Source organism: Musa acuminata, chromosome BXJ2-9 (assembly GCF_036884655.1).
Source record: "Musa acuminata AAA Group cultivar baxijiao chromosome BXJ2-9, Cavendish_Baxijiao_AAA, whole genome shotgun sequence".
NCBI classification, from domain to species: Eukaryota; Viridiplantae; Streptophyta; class Magnoliopsida; order Zingiberales; family Musaceae; genus Musa; species Musa acuminata.
Window position 1 is genome coordinate 5,147,884 of NC_088346.1, and position 21,608 is coordinate 5,169,491.

Here is a 21,608-nt window from a genome sequence, read left to right on the forward strand (position 1 = left end):
AATATTTATTTCTTATTTATAGTGTTTTATATGAACTTACAATTTTATACGAAGATATCAAAAATATTATAATTAGACTGATTCACTTTATAAAGTGTTTTAATGCGAAAGACAAGAATCTTTTTTTTGTCTTTAATGATATAGAAAAACATGAGACAAAATTTTAGTCACAAAATATTTATCATTTTTGGAAAAAAAAATTTTATTTATAATTTTTGTTACATCTCCCTTTCTTCATAAATATTTTGTTTTTAGTGTTCCATGTTCTTTACACAATTTGGTCCGATCTGAATCGAATCAAAATAAATAAAAATTGAATCAGAACAATGATTCATAAAAAAGAAGAATTCACAGTAATATTGAGAAAGAAGAAGTCCAAGTTTTTTTTAGTTGGGACATCCTTTTCGATTTAATTTGAATCAAATTGGGGCTTTTCGAACCCCAAAAAATAAAATTAATTAATTAATTAAAATTTTTATTCTCAAGGAAAAGATAATATTGAGGATGTGAATAATTACTCTTACGTTTAGCTGAGCCGAAACGACGCATCGCTACTTGGGCTCGATGGAACTGAATCGAACCAAGATGAACCGGAGAATTACTTCGAACCGAACCATCGTATCAGACAGACTACGTGCATCGATCCGAGTCAACACTTCTCTAAGACGGCTCAAATCAGTTTAATTGAGTTTGAGTCGAACCCGAATTGATTGATTCGGTTCAGCAAACTCGACTTATTAAAGCCCCTCGCGCCGCGCTTTGTGTCACCCCTCCGTTAACGGTTTAACCTAGTAGTCGCGGCCGGATTCCGTTTTCGCGCGTGCAAGTCGGCGGTGCCTCCGTCTCCCTCTCCACCTTCCGCCGGTGCCCAGTCCTCGCGCTACCTGCCGCGTTGTATCCACCAGAGGTACCCTTCTCTCTCTCTCTCTCCAGCCCTGAAGGCCAGTGGTACAGCCCCCTACCCCCGCTCTCGGCTTCTCCCAGACAGAGTCACCTTCCCTCCCCCTTGGCTCTCTCCCCCCTTCGGCCCCCCGTCCCCCTCTCTCTCTCGGGGCTCTCAACAGCACCGACGACCGACGGTGCCCGCTCCCCTCTCCTCTTCTTCTTTCCTTCTCTGCTTCTTCCCCAGCTCCTTCCCTTGCTCCCAGCCAGCTTTCTCCTCTCCTTGCTTCTTTCTCTCCCCGACAGTCCCCATGGGTCATCGAAATGCGTTACTTAATTTGTCACTGCTAAGGTGCCTAGGATTTTAAATTATCACTGCTAGAATTCTTGTCGAAATACTTGGACTTTTGATGTTAATTTTCTTTTTTTGTTATTTCTGTTATTATTAATGCTTTATAGATGGGTAAATGAATGTAATTTGATGATTTAGTGATGATAGTTTGATCATGAGGTGATATAAAATTCATGTTTTGTCTAGTAGCTTTGCTTGGGCAAACTACTAGCGCCTGACAACACTGCTCCTAGAGTTTCCCTTTCTCCCAGATGCATAAGTTGGAGTGCATCTTTCCTTCTTCCTTGTGTTATGAATCAATCTTGGGAACACCTTGCGTTGACAGAATTCAATGGGGCCCGAGATAAGGAAGAATTCTTCCATTTTTTACATTGGGCCCAATAAGGAGACCTCTATAAGGAGAAGAAATAGATTGATCTCAACTTAACTAAAAAAGCTGGTAAAGTCTGAAAAGAAGAAAAAGCATTTTGTAAATGCAATTATTATATTGACTGTAAAATTAGAAAATAGGATATTCTTCTTAAACATCAGCCAATCCACTGACACTTTTCATGTGAGTCTCTAAACAAGAATATTCTGCCACAGAAAGTTGAGTTGAAGCTGCAACGATAAAATCGACCAGCGAGTTAAATCCTCTGCTTGATCACCAAGCCCTCTATTCTGCCTTTGAGGGTTTAAGCGGCAGGCATTGGTGACATCAGCGACGGGTGACACAAGGGTGGAGGAACTAAGAGAGGAAGAAGGTACTTTCATTATTAATGTTTTCTTTACTTTTTTCCTTGTATTTTATGTTCTTTATTTTGATGGCTGCCACTTTTTTGCTAGGTTTGGATATGGATATTTCTTTTGAAGATGGGAAAAGGTTATGGTCTCTCATGTGGAACAAAGAAGAGCTGATCACAAGGAAAAGGAGGTTGGACATAATACCTTGATGGGAAAGATAGAGAAAAAGGACCTAGTGTTGTCCTTTGAATTGCCAAACTTTTAATCAACTAGAATTAACTTGTTTGGTTATACGTAACCAAGGTTATATGAAAGATATATGTTCAATACATTAATATGTTATTATTTTTTTAGTGTTGTACAAAGGACATAAAATTATGCCCAATATGAGTAGTCTGATAGTAAGTATGGATTTGAGATACTATAGCAAGCATAGGATCCTCATTGTAATATCTGAATCACTTGATGAAGTATTTCTTATGACGAGTGTTAGTAGCTAACCTTTTTATATTGGGAAGTGTTACTATGGATTTGATGGAGTATTTTTTATTATGGTTTGTGAAAACATGAAGTTTAATATTCTTCCTTGTTATAACTGACAGAACACTTTGTGCAGATTTTTTATGGGATCAGCTTCTACATCTGAAGGGAGCCCAAAGAAGCATAAAAGACCCAAACTTTTGACAGAATCGTAAGTGCATTAATTATGATGGCCTTATTGATTGCTCTTATTGTTTCTTATCTACAGGTTCATCTCACTGTCTTTGAACATTGTGTCTTAGGATGATGTAAAATGATTAAATATGACTCCAAATACATAAATTGCAAAGAAATAATAGTGAAATACTGCTAATAATAAGACTTTTAGTCCTCAGATCTCTTTATTACTTGTGGAGTCCACATTTAATCAATTATCAAGGTGTCCACATATACTCAGATCTCTTTACCTGCTTAGTTGTATAATCTATGTGAATGTTTGGGTCTTTCGATATTTGATGTAGTAAATCACTTGATTTGTTTAATGATAGACTACAGTTATGTATCAGTAATCTGCTGTAGATTTATAGCTTCTGCAATGATTTTTGATAATTGGCTATTTGTCATCAATACCCTCTTCTATACATCATGCCACACTATTTGTGATATTGAACTTCACCATCTTTTTATTTACCTCTAGCTTTCTTCGCTCTGATAGCTGTTTTGCTAAAAGCTACCACCATGCTGAGAATGATCTTTCTACCGAAGTTCTTTTTTCCACATAATTCTTAATCTACTTGATGCCGGATTTGATCATTTCATCTTTTGCAATATATGTACACTTAGTTTTGTATCTTTTGCCAGAATTATTTCATGGGTTATCAAAGCTAACAGTCATTTTCTACTGTTGATGTAGGTACTTACTAGAGTCATATGTTAGGAATGATGACCTGCTATCAGAACAGTTGACAAATATTATTGGAAACCCAATAAATTATCATGATGACAAGTCTCTGCATTACACACCCACCTCTAGTCTTTGTCTTTCATCAGTTTCCAATATGTTGGAAGAGCTGGATGAAATGTCCTATCAGGAGCTTACTGCAACAAACAGAAAACTTCGAGGTGTATCACTGCTCCCTCAATTTCCACCTGCTCGGTGTACTGGAAATAGAGGTTTGCTAATTAAACGGGTGAAGAAAAGATTCAATAAATTGCTGTTAAAACTCAAGGATGGGGATGCATTGCCAGAGCCATTAGTTAAAGCATTGTCCATTATTTACTTGTCTTACACGCATAGATCCTGACATGTTGATATGCTAACATCAGAGTTTTACCCCTTTCCACCAGAGACAGTGGACTTGCAAAATGATATCATGAATGCCCTTTGGTTGCTTCCGAAGGTTAAACATGATGAGCTGAAAGCATTGCATGCATTAATGGATCCAAAAGCTGAAGTTCCTCTAAAGTGTTTCAGGAATGTGCTCAGGAAATACTTGATGGAATATTTGTTTGAATGTAGCGAAACAAGTATCACACAGGAAGCATTGAGAACCATTGATTTTATAAACAGGAAGATGCACAGTCAGACTCTTGTGTTCTCTAAAGAGACAATACAAGAGGAGGTTGAAGCTGCATTGATCATGAGTCGTTGGCTTAAACAAATGATATCAAGCGTTTTTTCAGAACGAAGTGACAAACAATGTTTTGTGGGGTTTGGTAATGACAAAAACATTAATTCTTTTAATATGGTTGGAACCGACTATTTCATGGGTCTTGGTGACAATGAACATGAACATATGTACAGTTCTTGCTCTAATTATGAAGCAGAAACTACTGGGGAATCAGGACCAGGCGTTTCTAGATCATTCACCACTGGTAGCAACTCTTTTTTACTCACTGGGACTGGCAATCAAACTAGTGGTAATAACTCAACAAAGCCTGAAGTTGAACATGACAATGAAATTGACATAGAGAAACCTTGTATTGAGGAGTTAGAAAAGTTTACTCCTGAAAGGACTTCCCAAAACACAGGAAATATGGGAGTAAAGTCAGTCGAAGAAATCTGTGATGAGACAACATTGGTTGCTTATAAACTTATTGTCTCTATGCTAGATAAATTATTAAAAACAGAAGGCATGCATGCAGATATGTCAACAAGAATTTACTTGAATGGTGGCTCATCAGCTTCTGCGGATTTTCAAGGTATGGAAGTTTATAATAAGATAGTTTCCTTCTTGTAAGGCATTCATACTAAATGATGCTGCCCGGTTGTCCAATAAACATACCAGGTGCCAAAGATATGTTGAAAACTTCGAAAGAGCAGATGAGGTCTATTATTTTTTTATGAACTGTTGAGGAGCTAATACCTTCTTTGACAAAGAGGTATTGTCTTCTTTGCCTTAAGCAAAAGAATACTGGATCTAAATAGTGAGGCACAAATGAATTTCTGATTTCTGCATTTGCTGACTAAGTTGGCTTGAGAGGGACTGGATTTTTAACTTCTCATTTTGATTCTTGCTAATACCGCAGTTGTATCAGAAGAGTGAAGAATTTGATGGAGAGCTGATATAGATTTCTTTCCCAAGATGATTCAAGTTTGTAAAAGGAGCATAGTTGCTGGCAGACCCCAGAGATCATCTGGAGTCAATGACATCATGCACTCCTCAGAGTCCAAAATTGGAATCAAATAAAAAATTCCCAACTGGAGAAACTATAATTTTTGTAAACTAGTTAATGCACTGGTGACTTGAATCTCACTCTCTCACTGTCTGTTCATTTCTCTATCTATCTGTAAAGTTCAGTAGGTTTATGTACTGTTTTTGCTTTTGTTTGTTTGAATTTTTCTTTAGACATACATTTAAGTGTTCATAGAATTTATGCCTTTGTCAGGTTTGATGCATGATACGATGAACATAGTAATATCTTCTTCTGATCGAAAACATAGTGGCTTTGATGCAGTAGCAATGAACTTTGAGTTTTATGGAATTCCGGTCATGCATTGCCTATATGGTACTGGAACAAATGTCCGAGGGTCTATCCACCCTTTTGCATACAATTGACTAGTACTAGATGACATGAACCGATGATTCTTTTGCTTGCTATTCTTATTTGTTACTAGCACCTAAACTTGGACATTTCCGGTACAAACTGCCAAATCTTCTGGACATCTTTCTTTGACCAACAGAATCTGTTATGTTGTATATTTCTCAGTAAATGTTTGTTACTTTGCCATCAAATGGTTCTCTTCATTTGAACTTACATGGAGCAGGTACTGAATCCCTGATAATGTTTACAAGAGCTTCTTAAAGCTGCAGATCGACTTCTTACCGTGAACCTTTGAAGTTTAATACAGACTTAGGTTCCAGTGTCTCTCTTGTTCAATCACCAGCAATGGAGATACTAGGTATGCTTTTACTGCTTTATACCTGTTTATTATCATTGCATCATTAAATCTTTGTTCGTGTTAGTTTTGGTTACTCAAGCTCGAGAACCAGAAGCGTTCTCCATACGGAAAGGACCTCCATTCAGCAACGGTCAACCACTTGTCAAACTTGAGAGGGTTCGTTGCTCTGCTGCAAGGTTCAGCAGAGATAGATCTAGGCTTGTGGTGACCAAAAGCAACTCTGCCATCGGTGTTCAAGATTGTTGTAGTTTCACTGCAGATCCTTTGAGATAGTTCCCACATGGAGACAAAGTGGCAGCAAGAAGGGATGGTATCTCCAGACATTCCATAAATCCACTACACCACTGGATAAGAATGTTGTGCTGTGGACAGTCCACACTAGTGCATCTATGTATCAGCATTTCCAAAATAACATGTCTAAGTACACATGGTTTGGATCTGTGAGTCTCTTTCTTATGTAGATGGTATAATATGTGAAATGATTATTTGATATTAATTAAATTCTCAGGCCATCAATTATATTCAGTTCTGATGAATCTGTTGCCTGTCGAGTGGCAACAAATGAGATTCAGTTCCTTGACTGAAGGATTTTTCTAAAGGAACCATTTATTGGTTAAGACCACCTGTTGTTGCTGCAACTGAGCTGTCAAAGACTTCTGGGTCTTACATTGCAGCATTTGTACCAGAATCAAAGTTTGTTAATCCTAATCTATCTAGGCAATATTTATGCAAAAATTTGGTTCTGATAACATTTTGTCTTCTCGCTCAGGGTATTCCTACCAGTGTTCAAATCTTTTATTGTTATAAGGATGCACAATCTCAGCCCATTGCAAGATGGAGTTTCTTTTGCTGTTTCACGGTGGCATTCCATTGGAAAAAGATTTCTTCTGGAGTTCTAGCAGTTGCTCAATCTGATGTTGATAAAAGCAACCAGAGTTGCTATGGTGAGTCTAAATTGAACTATTTAACAACTGATGGAAGCCATGAGGGGCTTGTTTCTCTTTCTAAGTTTTCAGTTGGGTTTCTCAAATCTTATAATCCCTAGAATTAGCAAAGTCGACTGGTGTGATTGATTGTAATAAAATGGCACCGTGCATGATGTTCAATGGTGTTGTTCAGGTTTGGAGTTTGCAATTGTTTATGGATGTATCCTTCTTGTGCTTCTTGTGGCCTAGTTTTCTTCTGCACATTGGTCATTTGGGGTTTGTTTTTGCTTCTTGTTTCTGTTGTGATCCTTCACTAATCCCAGTTATGCCTGCAAGAGCAACAATAATATTTGATAGGAAATGCAATCCTTTGGTCGAGCTTGGTCAAGGTCCTCACAACACAATCAGATTCAACCTGGATGGAATATGTATCCTTTAGTTATCAATCCAGTTGGCTTGTTATTTGTGGTTATGTTGATAGAAGTTTCTTTTTTATTAGTTATCGAGCAAATCAGTAAGTGAGTTACTTTGCACATCGGCTCATTCTTATGTCCTTAACTTCTCTTTTTATCGAATTATATGTTTGGCTGGCTTTGGTAATTTATCTGGTGACATGGTATGTTAGAGGAATGGTGAATGCATTTATTCTGTTTGTTATATGGCATCAGTTGCTTGTTGCATATGTATTTACACAAAGGCTTCTGTATATTGCTTGATTGCTTGATTCACAAAGTGGTGGTATTCCTTGGTAGCATTTCAACAGTAATTTTGTCCTACCTTTTTAGGAATTCACAAATAAGTTTACCCTTAATTATTTTGCTATGATATGAGCTTGCATTAAGGTTTTTCTGTTGAGTCTAGTGAGGATGAATGCTACTAACTTGTTATATTTCGAGATAACTGACACATTAACTTGATGAATCTGGAACAAGAAAAAAAAAAAAAAAAGCTTCGATCCAAGTTAATGTGTCAGTGTTTTTTTTTCCGTCGGATTAGGTCATGACAATTAATGTTAGAGCGGAGGGCTTAATTAAGAAAGAATTACCTGTTGATGGGCATGTCCTATTTTGCCATGTCATTGATGCTTATGATTACTGTAGTGGGAGGTTTAGCTGAGAATAGTGCAAGAAAGAAGCATCATGTCATTGATGCTTGTATCACAGGTACCTGTGTGATACAAGAAAGAAACATCATGAGAATAGCGCAAACTTCTCCATGGATGGCAATTGAGACTGTAACTACAAATTTGCAAATGTCTTGTATGGATCGAATACTTCATTCAGGAAGAGGAAATCATTTTACCTGTGTAACCAGAGCTCTCTCACCAGCATCATCTTTGTGAGCAATTAGAGTGAGTAGCAAGAATATCCCTGTATCAAGAAAAATGAACTATGACATCTATGAACTGCTATTTCCCCCAGAGCTTCTTGGTTTTCTTCTACAGACTATTTAGCTTCACTGGTTCCATTTGTTTAAAGCTGCATGATTGATGACATCCTTGTGAGGCGAAATAAATCTGTGGTGCTTCCATAATCCCTCCTCCTCAACTTGGTGGCCTTCTACACTACTAAAACAGACAAACTAAACATGGATGCTGAGCCTGTCTCTAGGTATGAATTAATCTGCTGCTACCAGGGATGAATGTTTCCATATATCCAGATAAATTCTTAAACAGTGTTCATAGTCGAGTTAGGAGAGTTCTATACAAGCATATATATTGAAATCAGCATCAGGAAGCTGTCTAAAAAATCATGCTCAAGAAAAGATTTAATGCACCGGAGCATGTTATGAGCCCAAGACTTTCACCTGCTGTTATGTTTATATTATGTTTATAAAACTGAAAGCAACAACCAATTATGTTTTCCAGATTCATATATATTACAAACTCATTCAGATCATCAAAAGCCACATCCATACAATTTGTTGATGAAAGTGAAACTAAGTGTATCATTGATTACGACGAATACAAAGTGTGGGTGAACTCCTTTAACAAGTTGAACAACAAGAATACTTGAAGGGATTGTCTCCATTTTCTTACAAAAACTAAGATTCGGTACTCTCAAAATGGATGTAAACAGACAATAATTTCAATCACTTTCTTCCCCGTATCTCTCTTCCCCGTATCTCTCATAGCAAGTCCGCACTACAAACGCCAGCCACTTAGGATTGTGCCACAATGTTGGCGTTGCAACAATCTCACGTTCCAACCAATCCTTTCTCACCACTCCTTTCCGAGCAACACTCCGGTAGAACTTGCGCCATTTCTTCATAGCACGTGTCAAGCGGACACTGGCTTTAGCTCCAAAAAGATACTTGATATAGTCCCTGACAAGACGTGTTATTTCCTCGCCACTGATCATTAGGACATACTGCAATGCCAAACAGATATTATCAAGGGATTTGTTTGGTTTAGAAAGGTACAACATACAACGGATAATACAGAAATTAACCCTGATGACAGAATGATCCACCACAACTCCAACATGTAAGGCTAGACTTCTTGATGGAGGTAGATCCATTTAATTCTTTATAAATTCTGATCAATCATATTTTCTTTCGAGATAGGTACTAGAATTTCCATAAAGTGAAAGCAGTCTTGAATCAACTTGTTATCGAGGCAGTTCTAATCAAGTAAAACTCAAGTGAAAGGCACACAATGGGTATAATCAAGAGAAGACCATTTAATCAAAGTTTAGTTACCAGGTGCCACACTTGATTGTCGATACCTAGTAATATGTTTCTTGTGGTGATATGTTTTGGGAAAAATAACTAAAAAAGATTAAAAAACCATGGACATGGCCATAATCTAGTGCGAGGCATATTCTTGAATAAGTTTCCAAATTTATTATATCTTTACCAATCAGACAAAATAGTAAAGTAACTGGTGATAATAAAGGGAAAACAAACCTCCTTTCTATTTACCAGCTTCAAATCATGAAATCTAGAATAATAATTTTAACAAAAACGAGAAACCTACAATCCTTTAGGATCAATCAGGATGTGTCACAATTATAATGAATAATCAACACTAAAAGAAAAAGTGGAACTTATCAGAAATCAAAGGGACGAGCATAGAAATACTACACTAAAAGGAGCATACTTGTATTCAAACTGTAATATGAGCTTTCTAAAGTTTTTTCTTTTGTTAAATATGAAAAAAGAACAAGAATATGATCAAACATTTTTAATTCAACAAATTGCAAGATACACAATCAGCACATGGTGTAACATACTCAGAAACAACACCAGGTAATTAGTTACGGAAGCTATTGTTTTCTACACTAGCAAAAATGATAAGAATTGCTTACCAGCACCACTACAACGATTACTGCCATAATCACCTGCAGGAGTTCATCAAATTGTCCTGCAAAACCTTCATCTTCTGGTCCACCAGAACCATCCCCACCACCGCCACCAGATATTCCATCACCTCCATTACCATCAAATTGCCTTTCCTGTGCCCGCTCTCTCATCATATCCTGCACTGTTAGCTCTCTCCTAAAAGTAAAACCTCCAACAGCTTTCTTTAGTGTTTCCCATGAAAAAGGCTGCTCCAGATTCAAAAACATATAAAGTATGCCAAAATTTAGGTAACAAAACAAGATATTTCCTACTAAATTAGATGCTAACTCATAGCTGATTGCCTACTCCAACAGCTGAAGTTTATACAAACACAACACCACTCCAATACATAGTAAAGAGTTTTTCACATGGTTTGTACTTTGTAAACATGTTAACTAAAATGATTATATCACACGGTGACTAAAGAAAGAGTAAATGATCAGTGGTTAAATATCCCCAACAATGTGAAAACAGAACATGTAGAAGGAAAAAAAGAAGAAAAGTTTCTTCGAGTATGCAGACAATAAGCAAGGATTGCTAGTTCTGCATGCTTCCTGTCAAGCTGAGCGAAGCACAGGGGTGCATGCTACATGATATGCTTACATATGAGATTGTCAGATGCCCAGCTAAGGCCGAGGCCTTGCAGCACGGCCAGAATGGCATGAGGCACATACCTTGCCGCCAAAGTCTACACATGCTTACAACTTTAAAACAAAAATAATATTGCAACCATAAAAAGCCTACCTCGTTTTCACTCGTAGAGTCTCCCTTTTTCCCAGATGCATAAACTGGAGCACATCTTTCACTCTTTCGTGCATTATGAATCAATCTTGGGAACACCTTGTGTTGACAGAACTCAATAGATGGAGAGGCATATAAGTATGTAGCATTTGAGTATAAGGCCCGAGATAAGGAAGAAAATTTTCTTCCATGTCTTGCATCCGGCCGAATAAGGAGACCTCTATTAGGAGAGGAAAGAGATTGAACATGACTCATCCTAATCCAGAAAGCAAAAGTCCAGTAATCTCGAATGAAGTCAGCAAATATCTGTAAAATTAACAAAAGTGGAATGGAGAGTTAAAGACATAACAACAACTTACATCAACCCATGAAAACTTATTAAAATCTGGGACAGTCTCAGCTTAACAAAAAAAAGCTGGTAAAAGCTAAAAAGAAGAAGCATATTGTAAGTGCAATAATTACATCGATTGTAAAATTAGAAAATTGGATATTCTTCTTAAATATCATGCAATCCACAGAATTTTATATGTGAATCTCCAAAAGGAAGTATTGTTAACAACAAAGAGCATAAAATGCAGGCTTACAGATCATAGATGTGTCACAGATAAAAGGTGATTATAATTGTTTCAAAAGGCATCACTCATGATAAGATGGACCAACATTCTTGAAAACATGATCAAGTAAAACAAAATTGATGGAACAAAATTTGGTTATTCCTTTGAAACCCAAAGACAAATCTCATATTTCTTACAATTAAACTAAACAAACCACGCAATAGAAAATGAAGTTAAACACCGAAAGACATACTAAATTATGTCTCACTGGAGTTGAGAATTGCTTCTTTGTTCGAAGGAAATACAAATAGCAAATGAAGGGGTTTTTTCGAAGGAAAATCTTGATATAGAAGAAAAGAAATATAAACAAGAAACCCTATATGCTACCAGCTCTCCTCAACAACAATCCAAGGAGCCATTGATCCGCGAAACGAGGCCCTAATAGGATCCCGTACTTACCCTTATCCACACCCCGCAAAGAACTCCAAGGTGCTGTGAATGACTAGACTACCTCATGCAGCGGATCACCGGAGACACCACGAGGAGGCGATAACACACCTTGGATCGGACAGGTGGCGGAGGCCGGTAGAGACAACGCCGAGTAGTGGCGGAGGACGGGCGGAGTCGCTGGGGTTCCCGATGTCGGGGCGGCGGACTTGCTCGAGTGAGCAGGAGATAGCGAGATAAAAGCTAGCTATTGTCACGTGTAATACACGTGATCAGAATAAGTTTTTGTCAGGAACAAGGTTACCAAACTCGCGATCCAGACCGTAGGATCGTGCGATCTTAGGGTCCGGATTAAGTCTTGCGAGTTGACCCGGCCTCGAAACGTAAATAGAATGAACTCAGGTTGACTCGCGATCCGACTCGGTACAATCGGTCGACTCAATGCGTCGATATAAGAGAGAAGAAGAATGAAAGAGAGAAGCGGAGGCCGCGTGCGAAGGCCAAGTGACCGAGCGACGAACGAGCCCTAGCTTTTTCTTTGCTGCCGCTGCCAACATCGCCGGGGATCCACCTCATCTCGGCCGCTACCGCAAGGCGCCTTTGTCGCAGCACAAGTCGCCTCCTCTCGCCGGTACTGTTCTCACTAATCTCTTCTCCTCCCTTTCCTTCCGTCTCTCGTCTTCTTTGCTAATGGTTGTTTATGGTTTCTCAGATTTCTGTCTTTTAGGGTTTAAGCGTTGGACATTGGCTACGTCAGGCGGCGGGTGACGCAAGAAGAACAAAGAGAGGAAGAAGGTGCATTATCCATTATAATGTTTTATTTTCCTTTTTTCCTTGTAATTTATATTTTATATTTTGATTTTTTTCGTATGGCTGTCACTTTTTCCGCTAGATTTGAAGATGGATATTTCTTTTGAAGATGGGAAAAGGTTATGGTCTCTTATGTGGAACAAAGAAGAGCTGATCACAAAGAAAAGGAGGTTGGCCATAATACCTTCACGGAAACAATAGAGAAAAAGGAACTAGTTGGCCTTTGAATTTCCAAATTTCTAACTAACTAGAATTATGTTGTTTGGTTATACTTAAACAAGGTAGTACGAAAGATATATGTTGAACAAATTAATATGTTATTATTTCTTTTAGTGTTGTACCAAGGACATAAAATTATGCCCAATATGAGTAGTCTAAGAGTAAGTTTGGATTTGAGGTACTACGGCAAGCGCAGGATCCTCATCATACTATCTGATTCACTTGATGAAGCAATGTTTATAACGAGTGTCGGTAGCTAACCTTATTTATCTTAGGAAGTGCATGTTTTTATCTTTTCTAAATGAAAGGTGCACATGATTTGTGAAAACCTGAAGTGTGATATTTTTCCTTATTATTACTGACACAACACTTTGTACAGATTTTTGATGGGATCACTGTTAGCTTCTACATCTGAGGGGAGCCAAAAGAAGTTTAAAAGACCCAAATTTTTGTCAGACTTGTAAGTGCATTAATTATGATTGCCCACAGGATTATCCCTTTTTTTTTTTTAACATTCTATCTTTTATTATGATACAAAACAATTAAATACTGCTCCAAATGCATAAATTGCAAAGAAGTAAGCTAATAATGCAATAAACTGCTAATAACGAGACTTTTAATCCTCAGATCTCTTTAATCGAGGTGTCCATGTTTAATCAATTATCAATTTATAACTGAAAACTTGCTAGATTAAGCAAATGTTCTTTTATAGGAGGACTATTATCATATCCTTTCCTTTTCCAGTGATTTGTTTGTGGCAAGCTCTTTCAGTTATTGTCCTAAAATGTTCCAACAAACAATTTGGTGATCTAGATTTATTCTTCAAGTGGACTATGGGAGCTAAGAGTTAATAGCTAAATGACCATGTATGGATGGATTATACTTTACAATTCTTTAAATCTTTTGTTTTATATTTTTATTTTTATCCTTGTTCTTTATGTCATTCTTTGTTCCTTGTTCATAACTTTGCATATATTTATTTTTGTGATCATTTTTCATCTTTTATTCCATTCGTATCATCCTTTATATTGTAGAATATCATTCAATATATTTTAAATATATTATTTATAAAAATCTCCTCCTTGATACAATGAAATTAAAGGGTATAGCTAATTTTTATGCCGTTTTATTTTTTTAACTTTTGGATTTTAGTTTGGCTCAATCCTTCTTTATCCATATTCTTTTCCAAACTTCCAGCCTCGTCGTTGATCATGCTTTGAAACTTATAGCAGATGATATCTTCTAGAAACCATTGGAAACTAGGTCAAATGATACATTGGTAAATTATGTTATATTTATTATGAATGTACAAGAAAATTATGTTATATTCATTATGAATGTACAATAACAACTTGTAGATGAAGAGTATGCAGATCCAAATTGTATTGACATGGTTATAAAATTTTTGGACATAACATCAGCTTATTTGGTGTGTGTCCATAGAAGATAACTCTCGTATAGGAGACAGATTAATTCTTTGAAGTTTGTCCTACAGGAGTTGCATCCTTGTAGGAAATCAAACCTTATCGATCCTTTGAACATAGTGCTCACTTCCTAGGTGCTACTTGGGAAGTATATTCTCCCATGTGCCACCTGGGGATTCCTGAGCATTGAAATTGACAGTTTATTCCTTCCATGCCCTTTTTTCAGTCAATAATTGGATAAAATCCTATCACAAAACAGTAACTGGCCTATTGTGACACCATATGACAAAAACAACACTTTTTGTACACATGTTTATGGGCACATCAGAATTGTGTCTACCTAAAAACATTAACTTTGTGGACTCCAATATCCCAGACACAAGTATGCTCCTAACACGAACCATAACTTGTCCTAGCAATATGTGGACACCTTTGAATGGGTTCACATAACACGCAGCAGTATTTTTCTTTGTCGCAAGATATTTTGCAACATGCCAATCAACACAACAGTCCTTGGGTCTTAAAAAGTAGTCATAGCAGGTGGCAGCAACAATGAAGACCACCATGGCTATTTGCAAGGGTGAATTATAGATTGCAGGTGCAGTGAAACCATTGTTAGGCATCCATCATAATAGGTGGCTACTATTCTGGCCACTCTACAATGGGCTTATAGCACCCTATTAAGAAGCTTTTTAACCAACCAATGCAATTAACTCTTATTAAATTTCTAGATCTAAGTTAATCAATTCAATTTGAACCAGTTTAAATGGAATAGTTTCTTAATCCAAATATTTATTCTTGCTTTGCTTTATGTCCCTGGCCTTGCTTTTACTATCATATCGTGGATGATGGATGATCATATCACTTCTGCAATTTTGACAGTATATAAGTAATGGATATCTGGTTATATTTTGATATTATATATTATTACCACTTCACATGAAACATACATGCTTAGTTCTATTATCTATGTGAAAATTTGGTCTTTCAATATTTGATGTAGTAAATCACTTGATTTGTTTGACAATAGACTACAGTACCAGTGATCTGCTTTAGATTTATAGCACCTGCAATAATTTTTGGTAGTTGGCTATTCATCATGAATACCCTCTGCTGTTACATCTTGCCACAATATTTGTGATATTGCACTTCAGCATCTTTTTGTTTACCTCTAGCTTTCTCCTATCTAAGAGCTCTTTTGCTAAAAGCTACATGCATGCAGAGAATAATTTCTACTGTATTTTTTATTCCCACATAAGTTTTCATCTACATTAATATGGATATCTTGATCATTTCAACTTGCAATATACGTTTACTTAGTTTTGTATATTTTGCCATAATTATTGCATGGGTTATCAAAACTAATGGTCATTTGCTGCTGTTGGTGCAGGTACTTACTAGAGTCATATGTTCGGAATGATGAAGTAAGTTTCTATGTTAATCAGTTGATATGTTATAACCTTAATACTAGAGTATGAAAATTTCTTAATACTTCAAGTCAGTCATGATACCACAAGTCGAGTAGCACTTGCACATACAAATGGGAATTATTATCTGGAGCTAACAGGATCAAGCTTATTTTCTGTAAAAGGAAGGACAATTTGTTCCATTGCTAGGCAGTTGATATTAGATCTAAGAACTTGCAGGATTGGGATCATGTTCAGTGTCGGCTAGGGACTTTGCAATTTGGATTGGTCAGAATTGGTTAAGCTGACATGACGTGCTAGTGTCGCATCATATTAGACCACTAATATCATGTCAATTGACATGATTTGCTGGAACAAATTATGCTAGATGACTAAAGAGGAAAGGAAAATTTTCTAAAAATATTACACGTGTTTATTTAGGGGTAATTTTTAGTGTATGCATTTACCTACCACCAACATCCTATCAGACAGAAGGGCTACAGGTTTTTCTTTTTTGCCTTACCATGAACTCGTTTCAGTGCCTACTTCCATCAATCCCTTAGGTGCCATCTTCGGATTGGCTTGAAGGCTGCAAAGTTTTAACTTGTGGTGGAGATGAGTATGCTGAGGTGTATTGCTTTAGTAAATGAGATGGAATACATTTTAATATTTGGTGGAGATGAGTATGTTGAAGTGTATTGCTTTAGTAAATGGAGTACATACGATTATTGGAATTGGTTAGCATGAAAAAGAAGAGCAGCACAATGTTTGACGCAGCAGGCAGTGCAGAAATTAGGGAGGGTCTATGTTCACAGTGAGCAAAATTTTAAGGTAGTTTAGACATTTTGAAAGTTGAAACAAGATTTTAACTGCAGTATAAGGAAAGATGTGTGTATTTAATTTAGACGATAATGGAGAACTTGAAAAAAACAAGAAATAAAAATAATGGGTTAAGATATAATGGATCTTTAGTTATTGGAGGATTGTCCGTTGTCAAAAGCCACAAAACTAATTGGTTGGAAACGATCCATATAATTGACCTCAAATAGTTCACAACAGAGGCTTGTTGCAAAATTATGCATTATCTTGCTGATCTGTTTATTTATTAGGCATAACTTCTTCAAAGTGTTCTTGAGCACAGCCATGTGGTATTTTTTCCATTGATGAAACAACTACTTAGTGAGGAAGTAGCCAGCTCGTCTTATCTTCTAAGACCTGCCAGATGACTAGGAACTTAATATTTTCTGTAGTGGTTTTCATTTAACATGTTTCTCTTATTTCTTTATCCATTGTAAAAGGAAGCCTGTCATTACTGCCTATACATAAGAGTGAACGGTCATCTGGAGCCCAAGACTTGACCAGACAAGTTCAACTCTACTATTTAGCAGAAAGCAGTCTTTTAGTCCTCCTTACAAACTAAATCATTCATTGTGTAATTTGGGTTGAGCTAATACTAATCCTACCATTGAGCTATGATCTAGGCTCATAAGTTTTCGACACCGTTTTATGTTGGTTATTAGTGGCCTAACACAATCCTCCATCTTTTTCATTTGAATTTGACATCAACATTGGTGGTGTTTTTAAAACTTGTAATAGTACCCAAAAAGAATAACTACATTGCAGATAATGAAACTAATCATTTATTTGGGAATAAAGGAATGCCACTAGAAACTACTGAGGCCCTTGAATTATCCTTTGTGGTTGTGCATAAATGCAGTACATGAAAAGTTTTAACACATCAGCTATCTAGGTTTCTTTTCAAGAATGTAGATAATATGGTGGATTTTGCTCTCCATGGTATTAATTAATGACTTTTGGCAGTAATTATGTAGTGGCTTGGCTGATTTAGTATTAATTGCATGTATAATGAATGCATTTAGAAGACCGAATTCTCCCTGCATGAAGTTATTCTAATATCTTTCAAAAGTTTATGGTTTTGAGAAATATCAAACTTCCTTTAGTATATTGATCTTTGACAGCAAAACATTGATTTCCTGTCATTCTTTTAGACAATCACCAAGCTAGTCATTCGGCGTGACTATGATTATTCATTGCCAATTTCCGTTTGCTTAAAATGACTTATTTACCAGGTTACCAGTAAATCAGTCAGGATTACTGTTGAAAGAAGTTTTGCATGTTGTAGTTGTGAAAGCCACCATGTGGTTCAGGACTACTTGCAACTTTTTCAAACAAAAGACGGGGAAAATAGGTGCAATAATGGTCTCCCATTGAAACAGTTGACACCGTCGTTGCATAACGCTCATATCTCTAGTCTTTGTCTTTCATCTGTTTCCAATATGTTGCTAGAGCTGGATGAAATGTCCTATCAGGAGCTTGCTGCAACAAGCAGAAAACTTCGAGGTGTATCACTGGTCCCTCAATTTCCACCTGCCCGGTGTACTGGAAAGAGGGATTTGATTATTGAACGGGTGAAGAAAAGGTTCAATAAATTGCTGTCAAATCTCAAGGATGGGGATGCATTGCCAGAGCCATTAGTTAAAGCATTGTCCATTATTTATTTATCTTACAAGCATAGATCCAGACATATTGATATGCTAACATCAGAGCTGTACCCCTTTCCACCAGAGACAGTTGGTTTGCACAATGATATCATAAATGCCCTTTGGTTGCTTCCGAAGGTTAAATACGATGAGCTTAAAGCTTTGCACACTTTACTGGATCCAAAAGTTGAAGTTCCTATAAAATGTTTCAGGAATGCACTAAGGAAATACTTGATAGAATATTTGTTCGAATGCAGTGAAACAAGTATCACACAGGAAGCATTGAAAACTATTGATTTTATAAACAGGAAGATGCAAAGTCAGACTCTTGTGTTCTCTAAAGAGACAATAGAAGAGGAGGTTGAAGCCGTAATGATCACAAGCCGTCAGCTTAAACAAATTACATCAAGGGTTTTTTCAGGATGGAGTGATGATGCAAGACAATGTTTCAAGGGGTTTGGTGATGACAAGAACATTAATTCTTTTAGTATTGTTGGAACTGACTATTTTATGAGTCTTGGTGACAATGAAAATGGGCAGATGTATAGTTCTTGCTCTAATTATGAAGCAGAAGCCAATGGGGATTCAGGACGAGGCGTCTCCACATCATTCACCACTAGTAGCAACTCTTTTTTACTCACTGGGACTGCCGATAAAATTAGTGGTAATAACACAAAGATGCCTGAAGTTGAGCATGATAATGATATTGATATAGAGAAACCTTGTATTGAGGAGTCAGAAAAGCTTACTCCTGAAAGGACTTCCCAAAACACAGGAAGCATGGGAATAAAGTCGGTCCAAGAAATCTGTGATGAGACAGCATTGGTTGCTTATAAACTTATTGGTTCTATGCTAGATAAATTAATAAAAACAGAAGGCCTAGATGCAGATATGTCAACAAGAATTTACTTGAATGGTGGATCATTAGCTTCTTCAGATTTGCAAGGTATGGAAGTTTATCATAAGACAGTTTCCTTCTTGTAAGGCATTTGTACTGAATGAAGCTGCCATTGGTTGTCCAATAAACATACCAGGTGGCATGGATATTTTGAAAACTTCGAAGGAGCAGACAAGGTCTCGTATTTTTGTTCAAACTGTTGAGGAGCTAGTACCTTCTTTGACAAAGAGGTAACACGTTCTTCACCTTAAGCAAAATAATGCACAATCTAAATATTAAGGCACAAATGAATTTCTGATTTCTGGATATGCTGATTAAGTTGGCTTGGGAGGAACTGAATTTTTAGCTTCTTATTTTGTATCTTGCTAATGCTGCAGTTGTATTAGAAGAGTGAAGAATTTGATGGAGAGCTGATTTAGATTTCTTTCCCAAGGTGATTCAAGTTTATAAAAGGAGCATAGTGGCTGGCAGACACCAGAGATCATCTGGAGTCAATGACATCATGCACTCCTCGGAGTCCAAATTTTGGACTCAAATAAAAAATTCCCAACTGGAGAAACTATAATTTTTCTTAACCAGTTAATGCACTGGTGACTTGAATCTCACTCTCTCTTGGTATACTCATTTCTCTATCTATCTATAAAGTTCAGTAGGTTTATGTACTGTTTGTGCTTTTGTTGTTTTGAATTTTTCTTTAAACATTACATTAAATGTTCATATAATTTATGCCTTCAGAAGTTTATCTATAAGAAATGAATGTGTGAGAAGATAAAATTTACATTTGACATTTTAGATAGCATATACCAGAAGCTGGGATGAAGAACCCAAACCCTTGGTCTCATAGTAGAAAAGACGGTTGAGAAAAAAAAGGATGGAATTGGAGAGGAAAATTAGTGGGGTTATTAGGAAGTACACTAGCCATATCCAATGAGACCTTGTTCATATAACCCTCCCTTGAGAGAGAAAAATGTATTGCTTATATCATTAATTATCGAGTCAAAGTTTAAGTGTTGGATTTGATTACCTGTCGGGTCAACCAGCTGATTGATTTAGCCATATTGTCATATAAGATTAGTAGAAGTGAAAAACAGTGTTACTTTGGCCCAGGGCCAGAGTGATGAAGAGAGCAAAACACTTGTGGATCAACAATGAACATAAATGATCAAACGTATGATCTCTTAGGCTATGTAGACTAATAAGGTAAGGTAAGCAGTACATAGTCATAAGTTTCAAAACAACTAAAGAAAATAATAAGAAGTTATTTCATGATACTGTTTTGTTTATAAAGTTTGTAAAATTCTCTTAAATATATCGTCATGCTCATCGTGAAGTGACAGATCCTCTGGTTTCATCAATTCAGATTAAATCTTTTATTTTTCTGTTCTTCAAAAACAATTTCATGTGATATACAACAGTACACAGTAAAAGATCTTTAACACAAATTAGGCTGGAACATGTAGAATACAAAAGTGAAGGAATATTGAAATGTAAAAGAAACAAACTCAGAATAACATTTTCTTTCATTGTGATGCTTAAATGTATTCTTGCCCATTCTTTTGCTGTCCAGAATGTATAGAAGTAAAAACTGACACTTGTGATTGTCACCTCTATTCGGATTTAATCTTCCATATATTTTCTATTGTTCTTTTGCTGTTGCCTACTTCTACTTGTTAAAGTCTAAGTTGAATTATAATTTTAGATACATTGATACTTGGATGAATGGTTCTATCTTGACAGGGTCTCGACCTCTAAACTCAAGGGACTAATTGTTAATTCCCTATTTGTAATGACTCTCATAATCCTGCTTTATTCCATCTGGTGCGAAGCACAAATTGATCTTTCTGGAAGGACTAATAGGTCTGAGGGATGCAAAGGATAATTTTCTTCTCCAATCCCGTCTAATCATGTCCTTATATAACTTTGTCATGGAATATGATGGTCATCTTAGATCTGTTTTTAATACTGCAGACTTGGGATGAATTGTCAAGAAAATATAGTTGCTGCGGGATGCAAACAATGTAACACATGCATCCACTGATCGCAGAGCAATCTTAGCAGGTCTCTTCTGGACTTCGCCACCCGTTCTACAGAGTCTGGATGTGACGGATGACATTTGAAGAATCCCAAAGGCACTTCTCCGCATCTGCGTGCAATTTCTTTTGTCATGTTTACATCCCAAGAGCTGCAGATTCTAATTCTAATGCTAATTTTGTTCTTAACATGATACAATATTGATCAATATTTATTATTTTTTTCAGTTGAGACCAAACGGTATGGATTGATAACAGTATTGAGATACCAATTCGGTAGATTATTGTAATCTTTTTTGATCATTTGATGCTTGTTTATTAAAACGCTATCAACCCTTTATTTATCATCAAAGATGGATGTATAACAATGTATGTACTTCTAGGGATTTAAAGAATGAATTTTTTAATGAATCATCGATGAGATTTAGTACGATTTTGTGCCCTAAAAAGCATCGAACAAAAAATAACAT

General features: G+C 36.6%; 2 protein-coding genes and 1 long non-coding RNA gene across 10 annotated transcripts; 2 read left to right on the forward strand and 1 right to left on the reverse strand.

The window, feature by feature from the left end:
• Positions 1-738: 738 nt before the first annotated feature.
• Positions 739-6,946, forward strand: LOC135622742 (uncharacterized). Of its 3 annotated transcripts, none has more exons than XR_010491157.1 (8): positions 739-907; positions 1,820-1,977; positions 2,060-2,147; positions 2,574-2,648; positions 3,351-4,639; positions 4,726-4,819; positions 4,967-5,840; positions 5,905-6,946. It is a non-coding gene; the product is annotated as an uncharacterized LOC135622742 (long non-coding RNA). The 3 variants fall into 3 exon arrangements; XR_010491156.1 differs by having other exon boundaries at positions 743-907; positions 4,967-5,178; positions 5,706-6,946; XR_010491155.1 differs by having other exon boundaries at positions 745-907; positions 4,967-6,946.
• A 1,715-nt stretch (positions 6,947-8,661) lies between these two features.
• LOC103997487 (uncharacterized) lies at positions 8,662-12,112 on the reverse strand. Of its 2 annotated transcripts, none has more exons than XM_009418727.3 (4): positions 11,962-12,112; positions 10,853-11,155; positions 10,075-10,314; positions 8,662-9,135 (listed from the first exon to the last, which is right to left on the reverse strand). In XM_009418727.3, the coding sequence occupies exons 2-4, from the start codon at positions 11,102-11,104 to the stop codon at positions 8,854-8,856; spliced, it is 774 nt and encodes a 257-aa protein (XP_009417002.2). In that variant the 5' UTR covers positions 11,105-11,155; positions 11,962-12,112; the 3' UTR covers positions 8,662-8,853. The 2 variants fall into 2 exon arrangements, with proteins under 2 accessions (XP_009417002.2, XP_064980925.1); XM_065124853.1 differs by having other exon boundaries at positions 11,863-12,071.
• A 155-nt stretch (positions 12,113-12,267) lies between these two features.
• Positions 12,268-21,441, forward strand: LOC135622741 (uncharacterized). 5 transcript variants are annotated; one of them, XM_065124849.1, is made up of 10 exons: positions 12,270-12,481; positions 12,563-12,645; positions 12,743-12,830; positions 13,259-13,339; positions 15,694-15,727; positions 17,800-19,156; positions 19,245-19,338; positions 19,486-19,723; positions 20,846-20,965; positions 21,077-21,441. In XM_065124849.1, the coding sequence occupies exons 3-8, from the start codon at positions 12,751-12,753 to the stop codon at positions 19,520-19,522; spliced, it is 1,683 nt and encodes a 560-aa protein (XP_064980921.1). In that variant the 5' UTR covers positions 12,270-12,481; positions 12,563-12,645; positions 12,743-12,750; the 3' UTR covers positions 19,523-19,723; positions 20,846-20,965; positions 21,077-21,441. The 5 variants fall into 5 exon arrangements, with proteins under 5 accessions (XP_064980923.1, XP_064980924.1, XP_064980922.1 ...); XM_065124850.1 differs by having other exon boundaries at positions 12,269-12,481; positions 12,578-12,645; positions 20,846-21,441; XM_065124848.1 differs by having other exon boundaries at positions 20,846-21,441.
• The last annotated feature ends 167 nt before the right edge of the window (positions 21,442-21,608 follow it).

Excerpts from the sequence above, each read along its gene's own strand:
- LOC135622741 (XM_065124850.1), top strand. The coding sequence starts at position 12,751 with ATGGATATTTCTTTTGAAGATGGGAAAAGGTTATGGTCTCTTATGTGG. Across the intron at positions 19,157-19,244 it reads AGCTTCTTCAGATTTGCAAG|GTGGCATGGATATTTTGAAA; the intron begins GTATGGAAGTTT and ends TAAACATACCAG. Across the intron at positions 19,339-19,485 it reads GTACCTTCTTTGACAAAGAG|TTGTATTAGAAGAGTGAAGA; the intron begins GTAACACGTTCT and ends CTAATGCTGCAG.
- LOC103997487 (XM_009418727.3), bottom strand. The coding sequence starts at position 11,104 with ATGAGTCATGTTCAATCTCTTTCCTCTCCTAATAGAGGTCTCCTTATT. Across the intron at positions 10,315-10,852 it reads ACTCTACGAGTGAAAACGAG|CCTTTTTCATGGGAAACACT; the intron begins GTAGGCTTTTTA and ends AATCTGGAGCAG. Across the intron at positions 9,136-10,074 it reads TAATCGTTGTAGTGGTGCTG|TATGTCCTAATGATCAGTGG; the intron begins GTAAGCAATTCT and ends TTGGCATTGCAG.